The sequence below is a fragment of the Marmota flaviventris genome, chromosome 12, assembly GCF_047511675.1.
Source record: "Marmota flaviventris isolate mMarFla1 chromosome 12, mMarFla1.hap1, whole genome shotgun sequence".
Lineage (NCBI taxonomy): Eukaryota > Metazoa > Chordata > Mammalia > Rodentia > Sciuridae > Marmota > Marmota flaviventris.
The window spans coordinates 12,070,484-12,094,493 of record NC_092509.1 but is presented as its reverse complement, the minus strand read 5'-3'; the positions used below and the strand labels follow the sequence as shown (position 1 = coordinate 12,094,493).

Here is a 24,010-nt window from a genome sequence, read left to right as displayed (position 1 = left end):
TAAAAACAAACAAATAAAATAAAGGCATGCTGTCTACCTACAACTACAAAAAATTTAAAAAATTGATAAAGAAAAATTCCGAGAAATCCTCAATTTCACTAGAAATGCTGGAAGGTGGAAGAGATGAGAGTTAGTTAGCTGCAAGTGGGACCAATGGAGAGTATTTATGTTGAAACCTCAATTTGAACCCCGTAATTGTCACCACCAGTGCCACTACACCCTGATTTAATATTTCATGACTATTAACTTCAACAAATCTAGGAGCGATGATAGCTTCTCCTCACGAGATACCCTCCTGTCAGGCCTCCTGCTTCACATGGACACCACCGGGGATGAAAATCAGTCAGGGCCAAGTTTTTTCCCCAGATGTTAAGACTGACCACCCAAGAAACACCAAGGCAAGCATAAAAAGCAAGTTGTATTTAAAGATAGAACAGAGATAAACTCCTCTGCAGAGAAAGGTGCCCCAGAGCTGGTATCCAAAGAAGTGGGGTGTCTTGCCCCTTTTATACATTTTAGAATCCCTTTATTCTCCTGCCCTCCTTCTCCCTTTATCTTGCCCCTCTCCTTTCCCCATCCTACTAAGTGACCAGTGGCCAGGAGATGAGGCGAAAGATAAGAAGGAAGCCCTCCAGGGGTGCCTCTCCTTGTCTGCCCAAATAGGGGAAGGGCTGCCCAGAAAGTGCTTCAGTAGCAACCTTTTGGGGGAATAGTTCCCTGTAGGCAGGTAAGCATTAGCAGGTGGAGGGGGAGGAGGGGGAGGAGGGGGGAAGGGCTCCAGAGGTGTTAGCCTTTCAATCCCCTAGAGGCAGTCTCCATCTTCCCAGACCCAATTCAGCCTCCATCTTCCCTTACCTACAGGAACTGCCTGTCCTTTGTTCTGTCTTAACATTACCCGCCCAGCTTGCCTACAGCCAATGTAGGTTCACTTCTTTCCTTCCTCAGACTTCATGCAAATGCTCTCAGCTCCATACTGGGGGACATTTCCCAATGACTGCTTCCCCCTGCTACTGGTAGACGTGGGAACCTGTCCCAGGACTCAGTCCTTTCTTTCTGGCTAGCATCTGTAATGGCTGGATAAATCCTTTGTTGTCAGAGGTCCCTTAGTCTCAAGAGCTTTCTTTGGTTTGACACAATTAAAGGCCTAATAACGTTACTGGATTCAAGTCCGTCTGCTCACCACTCAAAAGTCAATACTTGGGAGATGAGAATTGGTGAGGAGAAAATCAGATTTATTCAATAGCCAGTCCTGAGAAGATGGAGAGGCTATCATCCTCAAAGCTCCACCATAGGGAGCACACACGGCGCTTTTATAAAGTGGGAAATGGGGAGCAGGGGACAATGAGCAGGAAGGTGAACAGACTCCTCATTGACAAGGGCCTGTGTTTCTTTCTCTTCTGCTAGAATATCCTTGAGATAACAGTTGATTTCATCTCCTGGGCCAGTCTCTATAATTCTTCAGATAAACATATTTCCCTGCAAGCTAAACATCATTTCATGTTAAGCAACAGGATTAGCAAACTTTGGCCCATACTTTGATGATATCTGAAGAATACCATATGTTTCCCCCCACCCTGTAAATCTAGAGATAAATTACTGATTAGAAGGTTTATGATGTGTTTTTTTTTTTTTTAGTTCCTTTTCCCAGGAATAGCTAACCTTGCAGTTAATCATTAAGATACAAAAGGCATCTTTGCCTAGAGAATAGGGGAGATGGCAGAAGACAACAGGTTGAACCTGTCAGGTGGCCTCCATCAGAAGTGTCATCTACAGCTCAGCTAGTGGGAGACTAATCTCGCTCAGTGCATAACACTAGAATCAGTGATTTTTAAAGTCATCTCCAGGCAAGTGAAGCTGGAGGGTTTATTTACGGTTTCCTTTGGTCACAAAAATGCTTGGCAATAAGCTGATACATAAGACTGATATAAGGACTTTGACTGTAGTTTAAAAGGACACTAATGATCCCCCTCCAAAAAAAAATCCAAATTCTTCCTCTCTAGGTCCTACTCCCCGCATTGTAAACTGACCCAATATGGAGGCCATCCACCACAAACCACATATCCAGAGTGGACAACAGCAGATTCCCATGACAAAAGAGGTGTGAGAGCTAGAGGCCTCTTCTGAAATGTCTCTGCTAGGTGGAATGTTACAAGGAAAAGGGCACGAGTGTCAAGCCCCCTGTGGTAAATGTAGGAGCTTCACATGCTTAGGTACTTCAATAAGTTGTCCCCGAGGTGGACTGTTGTGAGTGAGACACATTCGGGCAGACCAAACATATTTGTGTCTTTCCAAATAGTCGGAATTTATTAAATAACAATAAATTCCCAGGCTCTACTGTGGGTGGAGGTGGGTCATTGAGTACTTATGGATCCCCTGCTAGTCACAAGCTGGGCAAACACAAGTTCAAACACAATCTTAATTACTAATACTTATAACACTCAAGTCACACATCACACTTTACACACACACATTATATATACACATAAATAATAGAGAGTTCTGTACATCTCTATCTCTATCTAGGCTGAGAAAGGGTTAAGCGGCCACAGAGGTCCAGGAGGCTGAACTGAGAGCAAAGGCAGAGAGCAGGTGTGACTCAGAGTCACTATAGGTGGTCAGATGAGAACTTGTTCAGGGGACAGAGCTGTCAAAGTGCAGGAAATTATTTTAGACCAGGGTCTGAACAGATGGCAGTTTCAGAGTATCAGCTTGGAGTGTCAGCCTGAGATGTCAGCTTGGAGTGGGCTGTGCATGGACATCATGGGCAGGAGAAGCTGAATTCTTCTGAACCCCAAGGACAGAGATTCAGGTGTTCCTCACGGTGGTAATTTTCCTGGGCAAGGCTGGTGATGAATGAGCAGTCGACAGGGTGGGAGTCTCAGGGTGCTCCTTTTGTGACGGGTCTCAGGTATGGGAGAGCTTCATTCAGTGGTCTGGGGTGTTCAATAAGCTCACGGGTCTGGTTTCTGCCATCTGAGTTCCGTACACTCAGGCATCCACGCGCTTCTGATTAACTCACTAAGTTCACAGATGGTCACATTTAAAGATGAATTTCTTTATCAGTTTGTGCCTTGAGGTTGTGCTAGGCAGATGGCGGTTGTTTACTTGTGCAAACAAGGTACAGAGCCATTCCACCTCAGACCTTAACTCAGGGTGGAGAGCTCATGGCACATGGCTCCACAAGTTGGAGCAGCTCGGGGAGGTCACAGCCTGGAACTGTGTCTAGCATCATGGAGCTGCTCAGCAGGGCACAGCCTGCTCTCCTCAGGAATTCCAGTATGTTCGGAAATCACTGTTCCCAATAAAAAGTTACAAAGTTGAGCTTTGTGAGCCCAGTGGAGTCAAAACTGCTAAACTATGAAATGCAGATGCAGGAGAGCTTTTCATTTCCTCTAATAGGAAATGCGAGGCTTTCTTTGATGTTTGAAATCCTGCCTTTGTACAGACGGTACTAGAAGTGTACTTTCCCACATCTAGACTGAAAGCAGAGCACAGGCACTATGGATAAAGCCAAGGGTGACTACTCAATTCTAAATCCTCAGATTAGTTGTGATTTCATAATCTCCTAGATAGAAGAGTTCTCCCTTAGCCTCAGCCCCAACTGCATCTCCCTTGACACCCTAATCTCAGGACCGGGGGGCCAGGCAGCTGCAGATGCTTTGCCTGGAAGGGTCACAAGTCATGATGCTACAAATCTAGCCACATAGAGCTTCTGCACAGGGGGCAAGGGCTGGAGAGTTTTAGCTGCTTCTGCCATTTGGATCCGAGGCGCCAGGGGCAGCCCACACTCACCCCATCCTTCCTCTCCTGCCTTCTGTAAACAGGTAGGACAGGTTTCACAGCCCGATTGTTGCTGAAAGCCTGGTCCTTGTCTCCAATGCAATCCAATAAGGAGAAAAAGGAAAAAGAAGTTTCATTGTTTTGCTAGCAAAGGAGAGGGACAGGGGACTCCTGTCCCAGAGGCTGCCCACGTTGTCCTCCCAACCTGGCCCCCAGCCCCAGACTCCATGCTCACATGCCCGCGGCCTACGGCACCTTCCCCTCACTGGTCTCTACCACAGAGCTGGGTATCCACACTGTTCTTCTCTGGTCTCCCCAGAAGGGAAGAGTGGCCACGACCCAGAGGTAAAGCGAGAGTCGTTCAGAGCTGCTGGGGAGCCACAGTGTGGGAGACTTGGTCCCTTCCCGCCTTTACCACTGTAGGTCGGCAGCTAAGTAGCCATGTGAGGCTGCCATGAGGACAAGGCCAGCACCAGGAAGAGGCAGAGGCAGGCAGTGACCTCGACACCTGCAGCTGCTGACCACCGGCTCCAATGATAAGAGAAAACCACAGAGCCCTCCCCTGGCCTAAGCCATTGTGAGTTGGGATTTTGTTTATTGCAGCTGAACATCATCTACATTATCAGTGACCTGCACCATGGTTACCAGTACTCATTTCTCTGAGATACAAGCTGCCTGGTTACTAGCACTGTACCCCACTCACCTCTGGGTCTCAGGAACCCCAGGGCAGGCCTGGTGGGCAGAAAGCCCAGAGGTGGGGGACGATGTCACTCCAGAGAACAGCACCGAGCAGCAGGCACCCTAGCTGAGGTCTCAGGAACACTGCGCCCTCCACACCAGGGAGCAGGTGTGAAGGCACCTGGATGGCACTGCCACAATGCCTGGTACTTACTATTCCAGCCGCACGTCCCCTCCTGCCCTTCTCACTGAGAATCACGCCATTAGGGCTTAAGTACCAAGGCCATCAACCTAATAGAACCGTTTAAATTGAATTACTTGCTTCTGCAATGATTGAATTGGATTTACCCTTAATCCAGAAGTCTCCAAAGCCACGTTGCATTCTGACTCACTGTGCCCAGATGCAGAATTCCCACTGTGTATGTTTGGAAGGAAACTGCTACCGTCTGGGTTTTCAAGGTCCCCAGAGCCCTCGTGTTAGAGGCTTAGTGCCTGGTGAGGCACTCTTGGGAAGTGGGGCTTTCAAGAGGTGGGGCCCAGTGGAGGGTCCGATCCTGGAGGGCGTGCCCTGGAGGGGTAGTGGGACCCTGCCCTTTCCTCTCTTCCCCTCCCATTAGTTCCTAGCCCCAAGGAGAGAGCTCCATCTCCACTCTCTGCAGGATGTGGCGCCTCATAGGCCCAAAGCAAGGGACCCAGTGACCATGCATTGAAACTCCCACAGCCTGAGCCAAAACAGACCTTTCCTGCTGGGCATAGTGATGCACACCTGTACTCCCAGAGGCTAGGGAGGCTGAGGCAGGAGGATGGCAAGTTCAAAGCCAGCCTCAGCGACTTAGGTCCTAAGCAACTTAGTGAGACCCTGTCCCAAAATTTAAAAAGTAAATAAATCAAAGGGGCTGGGGATGTGTCTCAATGGTTAAGTGCCACTAGTACCCAATATATAAATAAACCTTTCCTCCTCATAGGTTGTTTACTGCAGGTATTTTGTTACACTAACAAGAAGCTGATTAACAGAAATCAAAATATTTCTCCTTGAAAAATAAATTTCCTTGCACTGATGCTAATCAAATGCCAGGAAGCTCTCTGTCCTCTATTTAATCCCCAGAGATTCACAAGGACAAAAGGCCTTTCCACCTTCCTCTGTCCCCCCTGCCTGAGGACTGGGGGCAGGTCCTCCCTGTCAGCTGGAGATGGGGCCAGAGGCATCTGCCGGGACTGTACTTTCCCTCATTTTCCTGCCTCTGAAGCCTGGGACAGCTCTCCTTTGTCCTTCCACTTCCCTAAAGGCATTGTTCTTTTGTTGAAATACTGCCTAAGGCAGGCCCTAAGCCACAGCATGGAGTGACATTTCTGTTAGGGTGTGTGCTGTGCATTCAGTAAGCCTGCTAATTTTCTCTTGCTGATCTTTTTATTGTTGCAGGAATCTCTCTCAGCTGCAAACCCATGACTGTTGAGGAAAACTGTTTTTCTCCTCTTCAATTTAGCAACTCGGATGGGACTTTCTGAGATGTTCCACCTGCTCCAGGACCTACAGAAGGGATCCTGGGAAAGTAGCAGAAGCTGCCTCCATGCCACAGAGCCTTTGCTCAGGCAACCACCCTGCCTAGAACGGTCATCTTACCCACACACCTTGCTGGCATTCCCCCAACTTCAGGTCTTGATTCAAATGCCCTCAGCTCAGAGAGGCACACGGAGCACCTCCTGGCATAGGACATGCCCCGAATGGAGGCCTGTCTCCCTGCCCTGCTTCACCTTTCTGCAAGCAGTCACTCGATGTGATGTATTTTATATCCTCTTTACTTGTGTTGGTCAGTATCTTTCCTCCTTCTAGAATGAATGTTTCACAGTGAGAGCTTTAGTCCACACTGTGTCCTGCTGCTTCTCGGCAGCTGGAGACCGGCCTGACACACGGCAGGTGCCCCAGGGTGCGCTACGCAAGGACGTTGGCAGAGTGCATGAGCTCATCCACAACTCGTATGTAAAGCATCACACATCACGTAAAAACAGTCGTGGTCCTTGCTGGCTTAACCTTCTGCCTTTGTTCAACCACAAAGTACAAGCAGCAAAAACTGTCCTGGGGTAGACTTGGGGCTCCTGAGGACTAGGACGGCACCTGCTCTCCTTCCTCTCATGGCCCAGCAGACAGGCGCAGAGGGGACTCAGGTACCTGTGTGGCTTTTGGTTCACAGTCAACACAATTGTTAGCTGAGCCATGCTGGGGAGACACACCCTCAGCGATTCTCCCATCCAGGCAGGTTGTTCACCCTCAAAACATTTACACGGAAATGACTATACGTTTTCCATTCACAAACTGATAATTGCTATTAACAAAATATTAAAATAGCTCCTAAAAAGGAAGGAAATATGGGTACTCACCTACTTTAGCTATGATGAGAACTCCATTTTAAAAAGCTGGCCTAAACAACGGGCAGTTTGCACCAGAGAATGACTCAAAGTTCAACATTCTTTCTTCTTTTGGACTTGGGCCAAGGGTAGAAGCCTTGTGCACAGTCAGGCTGATAACATATCCATTGAGCTTTGGAGAGAAGCAGTCACGTGTGTGTGGCAGAGTGTTCTGTCTGGGCAGAACGGCCAAACCAGGCCCTGTGCCTCCACGGGCAGCGGGCAGACAGGTCTCCGCATCTGCCTCCTCTCAGGAGATCAGTGGGTTCCCTGGGCTCCTCCTTACGAGCGCCCAGAGAGTGCAGCCCCTGGTCCTTTGTGACAGACACTTCCCCGGTGAGCATTTAACCAAGCAGAGTGGCCGACTGCTCCAGTGGGCGCAGTCGCCCCACAAGCCTGCTTCTCCTTCACACTGCCATTGTTCTCTGGCACTCTGTCACTATGAGAAACCCAGAGGTGACCAACTTACCAAGAACGAAGGTTTACTTTGGCTCACAGCTTTGGAGCTTTCAGTCCATGGCGAGCTGGCCTTGTTGGTTTTGGGCCAGTGCCAGCACAAGGCAGGGCAAGCTGCCTTCCTTGTGCCCATGGAGCAAAGGCTGGGCCTCAGGAGGTCTGCAGGCAGGTCATGGGCCCCCCTCCTAAGGCTCCAGACCCTCTCAGTAGCACCAAGCTGGGCACCAGGGCTTGCACACACAGGCTCTGGGGCACTCCAGACCCAACTGCAGCAGCCACCAAACTTGCGACTCCAAGTGCCCAGCCTGGGAGCACAGGGGTGGAGTCCCAATCCTGCCACTTCCAATGCCTCCCATTAGAACAGACATGCCGCTTGGAAAACAGGATGATGAGGGTCTGCCAGCCATGATTGCAGTCACAATCAGAGGAGGCAATGTGAGCGAGAGCCATTGGGCACCCGGAAGTCTGACGGGGCAGGTCCATTCCTGTTCACTGCCACTACCAAGCACCTGCCTCCACGGTTGCTCACAGCCAGGTGATGATAAATGAGTCACTGGAAAGACGGCCTCCCCAAGGACCCGGAACAGCCTCAGCTCCCCTCCTCACGCTAAAGGAGGAAGTGGTTCCCACCTGGCACTGACCGTGGGCCAGCACAGGGCTTCCTATCCAGTCAGGGCTCTGCATGGCCTCCATTAATAGCCCAGCCTGGAGAACAACAGAGCTGTCTCCAAGCACCTGGACAAGACGGAACCACCAAGACTCCCCCGGTCCTCAGACTGTCTTTGAACCCAACACTTCCAGGGGATTAGCCTAGATGTCAGACAAACCAGCAACACGGTTCTCTTTCTCAACAGAACATCCTACTTGACAGTAGGGCTGCAGATTCCATCTTACAAAGTTGGCCACTCGCAGAGATTCATAAGGCCAATATTCTTAGATTTGACAATAGTTCTTGAATCCCTCAGAAAAACAGGCATTTTTATTGGGCTACCAACGTTTCCCAACAATGTTACGTTAACCGGGCTTCTGCTGAGGTGCTGACCTCATGGAAATGCCCCAGGAAGAACTTACCGCCGCACTCAGAGGCAAAGTTCTCCAACAGTCACCACTATGAATACATAGGTTTTTAGACTTTGTCGCACACCTATCAGAATGAGGCATGTGTCAAGTTCCTCTAACATAGGACTAGGTTTCTTAGGGTCACAGAAGAGAGCAGGATTGCCTATAACCTCCTTTCCACCCATGGGTCATCTGCGTGTGTGTGCAGTCCCTCTCCAGCATCCACACAGTGTGGCTGATTGATTGATCATGACACGAGGAATCACGCCCAAGGTAGCCAAGGAGGGAGTCCTGGCAGTCTGGCCTCTAAAAGGCCAAGGGGGGTGTCCTGGCGCAGAGTGACAGGCAGATGCGGGCTCTGAGGGTGGGGAGGACGCTCTACCAACCACGTCAGTACATGGAACCATGGCGTACAGGATGGGAAGCGCCCAAGACAAAGCTCCAAGGACTGCATCACAGATACCTGATGAGAAAGGAAAACAGAGAGAGCACAGCTGCAGGCCAGGCTCGGGAAAGGAGGCACGGACCCCACCATGACGCACCAGAGTGCCAATCCTCAAGAGCCAGTGAGCCCCCATCCCAGGAAGGAAGAGCAGCCATGGCCAGGGAGGGGCCTGCAGCCGTGGTCAGCAAGGGGCAGTGATTCCTGGAGTCATTAGCCAGATTCCTTTTGAATTCTGAGCAGCAGGCAGGACGTTCCCCACAGGAGAACCAGCAGCAGTGTCCACGCTGGACCTCAACAGTGACCACCAGCTGATAAAAACCGAGTGAATGAAAGCCAGGGCTACTGGGGTAACCAAACAAGGACCCCAAGGTCTCTCATCCATTAATTAACGTGGTCTCCCACCTGACCAAACTCACTCATAACATATTCTCACTGGTATCATCAAGCAATTCGGTTGTTTGTACTTCATAACTTATTAGCTTCAAATTAGAGTCAATATCTTTAGAGGAAAAAAAGAAAATAGGACAACTGTATCTGTGTAAAAGTGAACTCATACAGGACACATCAGAGAGATCGTGAGGTCGGGCAGCAGCTCTCTGGGTACAGCAAGAGTCCCAGAGCTGGCGGACAGAGCACACATTCACCCGCACTAGGAAGCTCTGGGGCCAGCTGCCTTCTGCCCACTGAGAGGACACAAAGCCCGAAGCAGGGCTTCACCAACTAGCATAGCAGCACAGGAGAGGCAGAGCCCAGCAGGTGCACCTGGTCAGGCATCGTGGGTGGACACGTCTGGTTCCCACTGCAGCTGGGCTGAGCTGTGAGACCTCCATTGGAATTAGTAAGGTTCTGGCCTTGGCCTGGGCCACAGGGGACCAAAGTAGAAGACAGCCTCATTCCTGAAGTTTCTGGCTGACATACGTCCCCCTACCTCTGCATTTAATGGGAAATGGAGAATCACCTACCAGGGAAAAGCAGACCTGGTGTTATCTGGGGGCCATACAGGACAAGCCTGAGGACCAGGGGTGGTGGACGTGTTTCTTTGAGAGCACAGGTTGAGCCCAGCCCAGCCTCATGTCCAGATGAGGACAGAAGGGGAGGTAGGAAAAGCTCAAAATCAAACAAATTCTCTGACTGGGTGTCCTGGTACATGTGACCTTCCCAGACACACAGAAGAGGGCAGAGCAGGAAGGCCGACTCTACAGCACTGGAGATGGAGGGCACCGTGGCTTTCCAACCTCCCTCTCCCCAAGCAGGGAGAGCCCTGCTGCGCTCCTGCCCAGGACCAGCACCTTCCCGAGCAGGGCTCCCATTCTTCCCTCCACAGCTGCGCAGACCTCACCCCTTCAGCAAGGGGCGCCTCCCACGGGAAACCCTCATGTTCTCAGTGCCCTGCATGAGGCAGCAAGGGGAGCGCTGAGCATCAGCTGAGAGAGTGCCATACAGGCAGGGCAGGCGGTGACTGGGCATGGTGCTCAGGGACAGAGGCCGGGCCTGGACCTTCCCTTTCCAGGAGAGCAGAACTAGGGTGCAAGCCAGCGTGACACCGTCATAGGGACAACTGCAGCCTACTCTAGTTTAGGTAAGTCTTCTGGAAATGCCGCCACTCCACCTCTTGTGAGCTGTACCGAGGGTCTATAGTGCTCTGACTGCTCAGAGGGCACATGTGCAAAAAGACCATGTCACAAAGTCAGACACGCAGCATGTGAGTGTGTCCGACGCTGACGCTCCTGGAGAGTCCCCAGAGCTCCCAGGCAGCTCTTGAAGAAATTCAAGTCTCGTCAGCTTCACTCTGCCCTGCAAACATGTCCCCACACCAGTACCTCTCAGACCTTGGTGCACGGGCAGCCCGTACACAAGCAAGTTCAACAGGGCACTCGTTCACTGAGGTCATACCTCTCAAATAAAGTAGCAAGAAGAAAAGGAGACTTTACAAATGTGATCATGGGGCCAGTTTTTAAAACGTTTCACCCCCAATGAGGAAAAAGACAAAGACTGTAAGTGTAAAGACACATCCTGAGCAGTGCCTTTTCCTCGATTGTACAGCACCTTTGTTGAACAAGACCCACGGGGTCCCGTGTCTCCAGCCAAGGTGACGCTAGGCATCCTGGCTCTCAGTCCCGCACACTGCGAAACCATCTTGGGCAATCACAAAGTGCAAGGTCTGTGTTCAGAGCACTGTGCTGCTTCTACAGACGGGAGAAAAAGAACGCTCAATTAAGTCACATCTCAGCTACCAAGTTAGGGGGCTGAGCTGAGGTCTTACTGTTAGTTGAGGTTTCACTGTGACAAAAATAAATTACTTACAGCCAAGAAACAGTTGGCTGGCAATATGGCTCCCTCAGGCCCCACCCATAGCCCTTTATCACCCGATCAGCCCCTCATCACCCACGAGCCCCTCTGCACGCGCAAGCCCCTCTTCACCCCATGGCTGGATTGTGGGGTTTTCTGGTAGTGACCCACTCCCTACACAACCTCCTTATAGGTGCCCCAGAAGACCCAGAGACTGGGGTCTGGCCCACGGCCGGGCGTGGGAAGGTGAGGGAACACTGCAGGGCAAAGGCCTTGAGAGACGCTCTACTGCCGCCCACACCACTGGCCGTGAAACCCCTGTCCACTGTGTCCTGGGCCTACACTGCAGGTCCCCTTGAGGTCCACCAAGGGCTCTGGCGGGCAGTCTGCTCACAGCTCCTCCATTCCCACAACCCTGTCCTCACCTCCTCCAGGTCCTTCAGCCAGGTAGAGCTGTTGTTGGTGCAAGCCCCTCAAGTCCGAATGACTGCAGGAGCCTGGCGTTGAGGGGACCCAGTCCAGGCCACGTGTCACAGTGCAGCCGGGGAAGCCCCTATGGCGCCAACTCTGATGCACACCTCGCCTCCACCAACACTGTCCTGGCCACTGCCTGCCCTGGTGGCTCTTGAGACGGGCACCCTCACTCTCTCCTCAGACGAGCCCATTTCCACTGTGGGAATTTGTGCCAAGTGATGCCCCTGTGCTCACTTGCCTCTGCCCGCCTCTCCACCCCACCCAAACTCAGCCTTATTGCTGGTCCCCTCAGTCTGCCTCCTCCGTGAAGCCTCCCCGAGCACTACAGCTCACACCTCCTGCCTCCAAGTCCTGCTGAGGCTGCCAGGGACCTACACAATTCCACACAGAGGCCCAGGCACCCCCACAGCTGTCCAAGAGTGCCCTGCTTCACCTGGTCCCTGGCCAGGGGTGAGCTGTCCTAGGCCCAGGGTCACCCTGCACAGCATTTTCTTCTGTAGCCTCACCTGTTGGAAAGAGCAGGGCCGACCTCGGGATGCTCTCCCAAGACCCAGGATCAGGAACGCTCAAGCTGGACAAGGATCTGACCCGGCCCCGCCTGGTCCAGATGCTGCCGATGGGCTTGGGTTGAGGATGACTTGCCCGAGAGAGCTGGCCCAGGTCCAGCTCAGTGCTCCATACTTGCGGTCCCTCACTTGGCCTGCAGGACACTCAGTACAGCCGAACTATACATTTTCCCTAAAAGCAACCCACGAATCTCACTTCAGGACACCAGGCTGGACTTCTGAGAGTGTCCCTTCAGGGAGACTCACTGACTTCACTCTGCCTCCCCGGAGTGACTGACAGCAAGGACAGGCCAGGTGGCAGAGGAAACTCCACAGAGTCCACCTGCACTGGGTCAGGGGACAGCCTGGGCACAAGGAGAGACAGGCCACACAAACCCACCACAAAACCTAGTTTCAAATGAAGCATAAGAGGAAACCACATGGGCAGGTGCAAACAGGATCCCTGGGCTCCCCAGGCCACCCTCATCAGAGCAGGTATTCAATCAGAGTGCCCGGGGTGGGGGGTGGGGAACCTTGGCGTCAGCTCACCTCCTGTGAGCTACGACCAGGAAGTTGCTTTTGCTGTGTGTGGGTTTTTTTTTTTTTAATTTTAGTGATTTTCTTTCCTCTAGCTCTGTGTGCAGCACCAGGAGTGAGTGGGCTGGCGTGGTGGCGTGGTGGCAGGCTGCTCACCTACCCACAGCTCCTCCCCTGCTGCTGGGGACCACATCCGCCCATGCCCAGGGCAGGCACCTCGGGAGCCTCCTGTGGGCGGGAGACAGGCTCTTGTGGGAAGGCACCAGTAGAGCTCTGGGCGGCAGGTGGGAGGTGAGGGGGCCCTCAGCCACTCAGAATACCACAGGAGCCATCTGACTCCGACACCCAAAAGGAGGCAGGCTGGAGCAGCCTCTCCAGCTTCTTTAATTAACTTAAGCCACCTAACCCTGGTCTCTAAATAATTGAGTGCCTTGGTGACCAGTGTTCAAGCACTTGACAAATTGCACTGGCAAGAATGCTTGAACCTTCTAATTCTAGCTCAAAGCCTTTCACTTTCCCTCTCCTTGGTTCGTCACAAGCTGAGGCTGCATCTAGAACAAAGTATTTGAGAAAAAAAAAAGAGGGTGCTCAGATCATCAGATCATCAGGGATGGGAGGGAGCCGCGTCTGCAAACCTTCAAGTTAAGCAGCACAAGGAGACAGGAACAGTGGCAGGCACTCTCCCTGGAGACACAAGATGACCTCCCACCAGTGACAGAATCTGAAACCGAAAATGTGCTTGTCTGGAGCGGACACCCTCCCTCACCGTCCCCCACGGCACCTCTTGTGAAAAAGAGATTTATGTTTGCCTTATTGACTTCCTAAAAACAGAAACCATGTAAGTTCTTTCCATGTGACTTTATTTAATATCAGCTACTCCTAAAAAGTGTCCTGGAGGGCTGGGATGTAGCTCAGTAGCAAAGTGTTTGCCTCACATTCACAAAGCCCTGGGTATGATCCCCAGTTCCAAAAAAAAACCACTAAAAAAAATAAGATAAAGAAATGTGCTGGAGATATCTACTGTCATCCTTTGCACACTCTATAATGTATATTTTATACTGAATCCCTGCATGAACATTGAATATTCCACTGGTAAACTTATAAAATATGAAGCAAATACTCACGCTCTTTGTTGTTTCAGCTTCGTACAAAGCCTTATGTCATACTACATTAGAAATTAATAGCACCATTTAGCTACTCTTCCTTAGCATACAAGTTGAAGTATTTAACAGTATCATAAATGTTTCCAACCCAGGAAAGTAGCCCAGAGACCTCAAGTCCTGCACCTGAAATCCTTCTTCACCATTTACCCATCATCCCCCCAAGGCCTTCAGAGTCTGCGCACTGACAACTGAGACATGTGACCTACTGCGAGCCCACAGCACACTGTTCAGCAGAAGTCACTGTCACCGTCCAAGCGTGGCCCTCACAACACCCCTCTGAGCTGCGTGTGCCCCCACACAACCCGGGCCCACCCCAGTGGGACGGAGTCCAACAGGCCCAGGATGAGCACCAGACTCTTCTACTGCCAGGGCACCTGTGGAGAGCACTCTGCCTGCGGCGTCATTCTTGATTAGACTCCTGCTGACAGCTCACACCCACTCCATCCGCCCACCCTGCAGGTTCTGCCATCAGCTGGCTCCCACGTCCCAGGCTCATCCGGGTTCCTGTGTTCCTCTGTTTGTCCCTCCTACACCTGCCAGGGCCCACCTGTTAGAGCAACTGGCTGGATCCCCTCGTCCCTCAGACCTGCTGTTGCTTCCCGCCTCGTTCTGGAAAGCCACCTGCGTTCCAAGGCCTGGGATGTTGACACCCTGCCCTGCACCGCCTCTTGGCGCTCTTGCTCAGCCCCTGGTGGTGATGGCTTTCTGGTTGGGCTGTCCAGTCAAGCCTTTGTCCTCACGCACAGCTCCCTAGACAACTGTACCAAGCATGTCCCTCCTTCCCTCTTCTCACCTGCCTTCTCCTCAGTAGACGGGGGCATGGCCACAGAGGCCATGTAGACCACTGGGGTCATCACAAGCTGCAATGCCAGTGCCCACCCCTGCCCCAAGCACACTCTCCCTGGCTCCCATCCCCAGGGCTAACTTACTGTACCAGCCACAGGCTCTCTCCTTGGCAGCATCTCCCTCCCACCAGAAGCCCCTCCCAGGAGAGCAAGCACCATTCCTCTCATTCACTGCGATATAACCCAGGGCCCAGCTCAGTGCCTGGGGAGCCCACATGCTCCTTAGATGTGCAGGAGGGAAGAGGGCCTCTGCCCCGAAGACCCTGGAGGGTCTCCCATGCTGGACACAGCTATGAGGCCTTCACATACCACAGGTGAATACTTCAGTCATCTCAGCAATTTGGGCCTATTTCCTCAGCAAGGCAATGACGTTACAGATGAACAACTCCTTTAGAGCCTTCTTCATGTTACAAGACAATCTCAGATGAGGGAAGAAATGTCCTCAGAAGGCGGGTTACTTCCACACAGGGTGGCATTCAAGAAGTGAGGGGACCAGCAGGCAGAAGACTGAGTGCTTGGGAGAAAGGGCAAATAGAACTGGGAAGGGGCCTGGGGAAGGCCCTGGGCAGGGTCCTGCACCCCTAGTGCAGCAGGCCCCGCCCGTGGGCAGCTCTTCCTGGAGATGGCCTCTCCTGCCTCCCTGCTCCACTGGCAAGTGGACTACAGACCAACAACGGAACCAGGCCAGAATAAACCTCAAGAAACCTCAACAAAGTGAGCAGAAAGGGGACAGAGGCCTCAACTTGAGTAAACTGCTCGGCTGAGACTGAAGAGAGGGGTCTGCGGCTCCCAAGTGGTATTTGCATCTTTCACATTGTCCATCTTCACAGCCACAGCTGTCATGAGTGTCTGCAGCCACTTTGGTCATCCCAGACGACTTGCCCCTCTGCCCTCTGCAGCCCTTCAGCTGCATCCAATCCCTTCTGTGAGGACCCCCTCCCTCCCCATGACTAAGCAAAAGTTGGGGGTGGGCAGCCGCATTGCACGTGCGCAGTCCATTGTGTGAGCCTTTTTGTCTCCAGAAGCAGCCTCCCTTCCCGTCAGAGCAGCGTGTGTGCTGCTTTCTGTTGTACACTGCAACCTAGGTCCTAAGGAGGCCTCTGTTGGAGGCTGTATTTTGCCTATTCTTGATTTCCACCTTGATTGGTTTCTCAGAGCAGGCTGAGCTGGCTGCACTGAGCTGGGAACTCTTGAGGGGGCTGACCACCACCTAGGGCTGGTAACAGGGAGGCCAGCAGCTGGGGAACAGTAGGGATTAGCTCTGGCTTCTGTAAGCATCCCACAGCTGCTGGCTGGAGAGGGCTGTTAACGCTAGCTGAGAGCTGCTGTTGCTTGGAGCTGCTAACACTAAGGAGCTGCACTCGACCCATTTGTGATTTCTGCCTGAGTTGAGAAGAATCCTGAGCCAGTGGGTACAGTTTGGGTCATGTGTGAGGCCCTGGAGCTTTGGCTCATATCAGTAGGAGCCTCCAACTGATCTCCATGTGCACACTCGGGCCTTAGGCCTGCACGTGTCTTGGCTTTCTTTCTGAATCCAGCCATGATTCCACCAACTCTGCAGTACCCGGGTCTCTGAATGCCTGGTGAACGTTCCACCTAAAGCCCCCACAGTGTAGAGACAAGAGAGAAGGGCCCATTCTCTACTTCCACCTTTAACAGCTATGGCTGCACCAGATGCCTTCTAGTCAGCTATGACCATGTCCAGTGCCCTGCAATGGCTCCAGGGAACTTCACTTTGGCTAGCTGCAGCACCTCTGAGAGACCTGTGGCAATCCCTGAGGACCCCTCCCTGCAGCCTCTCTGGATGCCTCCCTCTTCCTTGACCGTTCCCAATCTGGTGGAGCAGTACAGAGCCATGACTTGGCAGACAGCCTGAGGAGGCTGTGCACATGCCTAGACCCACCACTGCTGGCTATAAAAGGAGCACACTCCTCAGTCTTGCGCCAGGCTGGGACCCCATCTTAGGTACTGCCTTCCTGTGCCGCAGCAGATCCACAGCAAAGCCTGGCTCAGATGAGTTCCACAGCTGCTATGATCTTTATCCTGGAAAGAGCAGGCTGAACTGGTTGCCCTGAGCTGGTAGCACCAAGGGCTACTACTGCTGAGAATGCCCCACAGCCTGAGAGTATCAGGGAACTGGACGAAAGCTGCTCAGGGGAGGGGGGGCCTTGAGTTCCAGGAAATGGCTGGGAGAGCTGTTGACACTAGTTGCTGGGAACTGCTGATGCTTGGGCCATAGGAGCACACAAAGAGCTGAGAGTCACTGGCACTTGAGTGCAGGGCTTTGATGGCTCAGGGAGTGCCAGTTTGGATTTCTATAAGATCTGAACAAGAGAACCCTTCAATTGGTACCAGTGCTATAAGCACACCTGTGGAGGTGTGGGAAGGCAGGCTCTCCTTGCACCAAGAAGTCAGCTCCAGTCAGAGATGCAATTGCAGAAAGGCAGACTCTGATCTGAGATCAAACAGACAGCACCAAGTTAAAACCTGCCAGTGTCCAACAGAAGCCAATTAGGCTTCATCCATATAGCAACCAAGTCTGCTCTGCAGATGGAAGAGAGGGAACCCGGACGCCACTGGGAAGCAACCAGCATGAGGGCCATGCAGTGCTTCAGGAACAGAAAGTCCATGTTCCTGAAAAGCTATGTGGCCCTGAATCCCTCTTCTGCCTCACTTCCACTGTCAGGTCAGGGCCAGAGCCTGTACCTGCTGCTGACTGAGAGAACACCATTTCTCTAGGAACTACAGAGAAAGACCACAGGAAGTCAGAGCCAAACTGAGTCCAGGGACTGCAGGGTCATGGGAGTTGAGAAAACACCTCAAAGCTGCATGCTTTCTGACAAGGCCTTTATCTCCTGTCAGGAACAAGCAATGGAAACACAGAACAGGCTCCATAGATGGCTGTAACTGGTATCAGTGGGTGTCTCTCAATAATAAAATCTAGCCAGCTGCAACTCCAACCATGCCAAAAAGAGCATTCGATGCAGCCGTCATCTGTCCCTAAAACCACCCTCGCAGTCGGCCGGGCCATCTGGAGTTGCCCTTTTTATAGGTCACACTGAGTATGAGCAATTTCATATGCTCTGACCTTACATGTGTCTGCTACTCATAGCCCATAGATGTTTTGCCCACACCACCATTCAAGGACAGTGTGTCCTGAGGGCCTGGCTAGGTTCACTGCACATTGGAAGATTCTGTTCTTAACAAGAGTTACAGTCAGGCCATTAAAAGCAAAGGCCTAGTTTATTTCAAGGTATAACCATCCATAATTGTTACAGCATGTTCCAGGTGCTATAAAACAGGTGTAGAGAAAACAGTAGTTTGTAGTTTGGGGGATAAAAAGCTCTTCAAAATATTCAAGAGCTGCTGTTACATAGACAAGTATGGGTTTATACATTCAAGCACTGAATCCGCTCGCTGTTACCATCACTGGGTGGAAATGCTTCCAGAGTGTATTGCACACTTCTATGACTTAAGCAGAAGCATGCTGAAGCCTTTTCTTAATGGGTCAAGGACATCGACAACCATTAGCTCTGCCAAGGTGACATCCTACTTATGTACAGTATATGAAACTTGCAATAGTAAAAAGACTTAAAATTTCTGTTTCTTGTGCTCCTATATCTATTTTTTTCATACCATTAAAAATAGCTGAGCCCCTCTTGCTTCGTTCCCTAGATCTGTCATAACAAAACACCACAATGGGGTGGCTAAACAATAGAAATTTATTTGCTCCTAGTTCTGGAAGTCGGAGGTAGAGGTGTGGGCAGGTTGAGTTCCTTCAGAGGCCTGTTTCAAACTTGCAGATGGCTGCCTTTGAACATGGTCCTCATTCTCAGTCAATCTCCTCTTTAAAATCCCTGCCTTCAAATGTAGTCATGGTCTGCCATGTGGGGTCAGGCCTTCAAGCCATGAACTTGCTGGAAACACAGCCAATGCCAGCTCAGTTTGTCAGGGGTCATGGAGATCAGGTCTGTGTTTCCACCCCTGAGAGGGGAGGACAATGGAGGCCACACCTCACTGACTCCTTGCACACCTGGAAGACGATGCATGCACTTGCAGTCTGGCACCCGAGAGGGGCAAAGAATATGTCTTACATTGTTTAGTTGTGTGGATGCCAAGCTGCCTGTCCCCATCACCTGTCACCTGCACCCCGGGGCTGTGCTTTTCCTCTTGAGTCATCCATGGGCTTGAAACCCACGCAGGGCAACATGTAGAAGTAAACATGAAGGCGCATCCAGGCCCAGGCTCTCCTGGGGGAAAGGCCAGAAGCTGCGCTCACCATTTCCCGTCCCTCCTGGCTCGGGTGGACTCTGCTCAGCCTTCTTCACTGTCCTTTTTCTCCACGTTTTAGGTAAGATCATCCATGCCAACACAGCTTTATCGCCCACAGAAAAGGCATTGTCACAGATCTGCCCCCAAATCAGTGACACTTGTAATAACCACCCCGTTTCTGGAAGCAGTTGTTGGTGAGGGACCCACAGTTCAGGTGCCGCACCCCTCTTGAGTGTGCTGCACCCCTCTTGAGCTGGAGAAGCAACACTGTTTGCAGGAGGTGCCAAAGGGAGTGACATGTGGGCAGAACAACCCTAGGGCTCCCAGGAGCTTTGCGCCCAGTGGAGCACGCTGGGTCTGCCAACGCCCACTCAGGACGTGTCCTGGGTCTTGAGGCCACCTGGTCTCCATCACAACTACTCACCTCTGCCACAGTAGCCGGAAGGCAGCCACAAATGACACAAATTCTCGGGTGTGGTGCAGGCCAATAAAACTTCTTATGGGCCATGAAATTTAATTGTCATAAAACTTTAACATGCCAGGAAATATTACTGCTCCTTTGACATTTTCCCAACCATTTGAAAGCACAGAAGCCATTCTTGGCTCAGGCCACACAAACACAGGCAGTGGGGACAGGTCAGGCCCAGGAACTGAGCTGTGGTTAGCTCAGCCCTGCTCTACTCTAATAGCTCCAGAAATCTGTGTTGATGGGAAAACGCATTTCTAACTGACAGTTCAAACACCATGCATCCATCCTGCACACCACACCCCCTTTTACCTTTTCTTACATCTTTTTTGAAAACCACTCCTGTTTTGGTAGCCCCCTATCTGGTTACATCAGGGACCACTCCAAACAAACCCAAACAAGCTCCTTTACTGGACACATTTTTAAGAGTTTTGAAATATCTCTTCACAAATAGGGACCAGAGAGCCTCCTGCAGAAAGGAGCCATGGCTACAAATACAGAAATGGACTGGGTGTCCTGTGGATCCCCCTTCAGCAGAAGGTAGCCACCGCTTAGAGAGCGTAGGAATAAAACACCATCTTACCCAGCATCCCTCATCGGGATGTGGCTGTTTAGCAGGGTGGGGGTGAGTCAAGAAGCACACTTGTGGCAAACCAATACCACATATGGTTCTTAAGAATGAATGATGTACTCGGTAGTCTGAATCGGACATCACTTTCCTATGTGCACACGTGACACACGACCAGTGAAACTCCACATCATGTATAGCCACAAGATGGGAAGCGATACTCCCTATGTGTATGATATATCAAAATACACTTTACTGTCATGTATATCTGAAAAGAACAAATAGAAAATAGAATGATACAGAATGAACGATGCAGCTCAAAGTCTTATGTGGCTACTAAAGAAGAGTTTAATAAAATGACATCTGACTCCCCAAATATCACCTAGACGACGTGTCCTTGATCCTCGGGAGAGATTACAGTGTGAGTCAGGTGGGAATACTGTCTTCTCCTCTGGCTTTCAAGCCCCTCTTCCCTCCAGAAACTTCTGTTTCTTGCATTCTCATCTGGTTCCCATGGAGAGGTCTTTGTGTCTTTTTTGGATTAAGGGTGGTGGGTATCAACACATGCCACTCCAAAACACGGCACCATGGCACCAGAGAGAGCAGGAAGGCTGCCCTCACCTCCTCCTCCTCACTCTTCCCCCCTGAAGCAGGCAATGCAAGGTTTGTCGGACCTTTTGCCAAGGATGACACTCATGTAGGGCCACCCACACCAAGTCCAAAAGAAAAGAACTTCCTTATCCATCACCCAAGACTCCGGTGCCATGTAAAACTGAAACAGATGTCTCTTGTCGGCCTGTCCTTCATTATTGGTGCCTCAGCCATGAACCTGGCAATGGAGGAGAAAGTCTTCTCCCCTCAACAGGGGGAAGTAAAGAGGTATTAAACTGATTATTAGAAATACTCTGAGTCCTTGGCAAAGAATGAAGAAAAACACTGCTGTATCCGGCCAAGCTAAGGCTTCTTCCAAATAGACCATGCAGACTTCACCCAGTTCCTTCCAGAAATGGAGCCTCAGAATTTGGGGGATGAGACGACTGGGACCCAAAGGCACTGACGGACCTGTATTATAGCAATGGCTGACTGAGGACAGCATCTTTGAGATGCCGGTCACTACTACTCCACACAAGACAAGGTTGGGCTGTGCCTATGCAGCAGCTGGCAGCTGACAGGGCTGTAAGGAAGAGAGGGACAAGGAGAAGCATGTGCCCTGAGAGAGGAGCAGTTCCGGCTCCCCTGAGCTGCCTGGCTCTCTGCCAGGGAAGATTCTCCTAGTAATGAAGTATACCAGCTTTAATCTAAAAGTGACCTGACCCTCTGCCACAAATCCAGTCGACTGTGTCCAACAAGGGGCTCAGTGCAAAACCAACAGAGGAGGACCTTGGACTCAGAATGGCTGTACTCACGACAGAGTTCATTGACCTGCTAATTTTCCAAACCAAGAGGCACCTTTTTCACTGGGTTTGTCCCTAAGTGCCCCTTGCACTGTTTTCGTAAATGAACCCTTGTTTTGCATGAATCCAGACTTTCTTAGGAACCCCAATGCCATCTGAATACCAATGATAAGACATCTGTCCCTGGCGCCTTTTCTACAGGAACTGCAATTTTTTTTTTTTACTAATTAAAAAGTGTGAGAATGTCTCACATCTTAAATAGACAAGAATTTCCCAGAGGAAGCAAGATATACACTAACTTTGGACATTTTGTTAAGGATGTATGATATTGAGCTTATACATGAGCTTCACCACTCAGGGGCAACCCTCCCCACCCTAAGGAAAAGCAAGTGGGTTCTTTTCCACCTGGCATCCTCATTCCTGTCATGTCTGCAAGGTACACAGTAAGAGCTGTCACCCTTCTCAGCATGCGTACCCAGCATCATGACCCCATTGTGAACTTCTGTAGCCTTGTGGAAATACTGACTTCTGTAGAGAATGAGGGATCTTGCTCTAGCGCAAGTGTAATCTCAACAGAAAGGCAAGGTGAATTCTGCCTGGGCAGAGGGACAGAGCTGGTAAGTACAGTGGAGGCAGCATTTGGTGAAATAAAAATTAAAGAGTCTCTAGGGCAGAGGCCATCTTCAGAAAGGGAGACACAGGTTTGTCTTATTTAAGGCTATGTTTTTAATATTCCATAACACAAGCTAGACTTCTACTTCTATTTCAGGATAAATTTAAGTCAGCTTAGTAATTCACACCAGACTTCTGAATAATTGTTTTACATGCTTTTCACGGACATTGTTATGTATCACTCATTAATAAGTAATTGCCAAAACCACCAACTGGGTATAGCCCCTGGGGTGGGGGTGGGGTTTATGAACAAACAGGCTGGGAGGTCCAGCGAGGTAGGAGGTCACACCCAAGGGGATCCACCTGTAAAGGTTGGAGGTGGAGATTACAAAGTGGGAGGAATCACAACGCCCCACCCCCACCCCCATTCCAAGCTACTCTGGGAACTAGAAAGTGTGTGGTGACCTTGTGCTCACAAAAACGGGTTGCTTCACAGGCTGATCTCAATGAGGAGAAGGGGCTGTGCTGGTGCCCTGTGAGGTTCTGGACAGAGGGCAGACACCTATCTCTACCTCAGCGCTACTGTGCGCCCCACTGGCCAAGGCTGGGGAAACAGCCTTCCTGGATCTAATCCAGCCCAGCGATGGCACTGGGGCCTGTGCCCCCTCCCACCTCACCCCGTGCACCCGAGGACCTGCTCCATTCCTGAGCCCTGCAGGAGGTGGTGCTTTGAAGTTGACCGGGAACCTCTCATACCTAAAGTTGAAATAACTGCTGAATCAGGGTGCCCCATTTTGTCGGCTCCTGGGCAATCGGACACTTGCTTTCCACTCCCCCACCCTCCTCCTACTCTGAAGGAAACCAGATCGGCCTGTTAGAGGTCACCTGCAAAAGCAGAGTGATGTCATTCGGCTACGCGGAAACTGCCTCCCGGTACTAAGAGCCTAAATATCTATGCATGGTTATCAAAAGAGAAGGCACAGTCCTGAAGGTGCCTGCAGAATTATCATTACTAGATTCTGCGGCCTCCGCCTTCTGGGAGCAGGTCAGGAGGAAGGTGACCGCACCAGGCGCACCCCCTAGCCGCTGGGCGGCCAGAATGCTACCGGTTCACCTGGAGATCTAGCTTAGGGTATTCCGAGAGACAGCGTGGGAGATGTAGCCCCTGCAGCTACTCAGGCCCTAGGTGAGGGACCACTCCCCAGGAGTTACTTAGGAACCACTCCCCTGGAGTTACTGACGGTCGCACCAAGTCACGCTCTGGGGCCACCTCGCTGCGGCGCGCGCCCTGGCGGGCCGCAGAAGGGGCCAGCGAGGGTCAGACGCTGGGGGCGGGGGATGGAGAGGCGCGGGCGCCGCGTGGGTGGCGCGAGGTGGCCGCGGCCTGCTACCTGTGGTGGACAGCACCGTGCTGGCGAAGAAGAGCGCAGAGGTGAAGTCCCAATTCCAGTTGCCCGAGGCGTTGCTGAGCACCGACACGCCGTAGTTGCTGGCCTCCAGCACGCGGCCCAGGAACTGCTCGAGCTGCGGCTCTGACAGGCACTCGTGCTCCTCCAGGAAGCGGCGCTTCAGCTTGCGCAGCTCCTGGCGCAGCAGGTCCTCGTAGGGCAGCTCCACCGAGGAGAAGACCACGGCGCCGAACACCAGGTAGAGCAGGTAGCCGAGCACCAGGAAGCCGAAGCACCAGGCCGAGCGGTGCCGCTCCACCAGGCGCACACAGGAGCTGCCAGCCAGGGACTGCAGCATCTTCCCGCCGCCAGGACAGCGCCGCAGACCGGCCGGAGCGGCCGCCGCCCCTCGGCTCGGGCTCCGCTCCGGCCCGCGCGCTCCTCCCGCCGCCGCCCGCCCACGATTGGCTCGCTCCGGCGACGCTTTTCTTCCCTCTTTCCTGTTTCCTTGCAATATAAAAGGCCCAGATGATGTGGCAGTGACGTGGGCGCCGGCTCAGGTAACCGGGAGTCGGCGGAGACCGCGCGCAAACTTGGCGGAGCGCGGGGCTAGGCGCGGCCCCGGGACACCCCGCC

General features: G+C 51.9%; 1 protein-coding gene across 1 annotated transcript in view; it reads right to left on the bottom strand.

The window, feature by feature from the left end:
* The window catches only part of Kcnk1 (potassium two pore domain channel subfamily K member 1), a 34,721-nt gene extending 10,936 nt beyond the window's left edge, over positions 1–23,785 (bottom strand). The window contains exon 1 of the mRNA XM_027948037.2: positions 23,378–23,785. Within this exon, the coding sequence (XP_027803838.1) occupies positions 23,378–23,732 (355 nt within the window). The 5' untranslated portion in view covers positions 23,733–23,785. The remainder of the gene's footprint in view (positions 1–23,377) is intronic.
* Between the last annotated feature and the right edge of the window lie 225 nt (positions 23,786–24,010).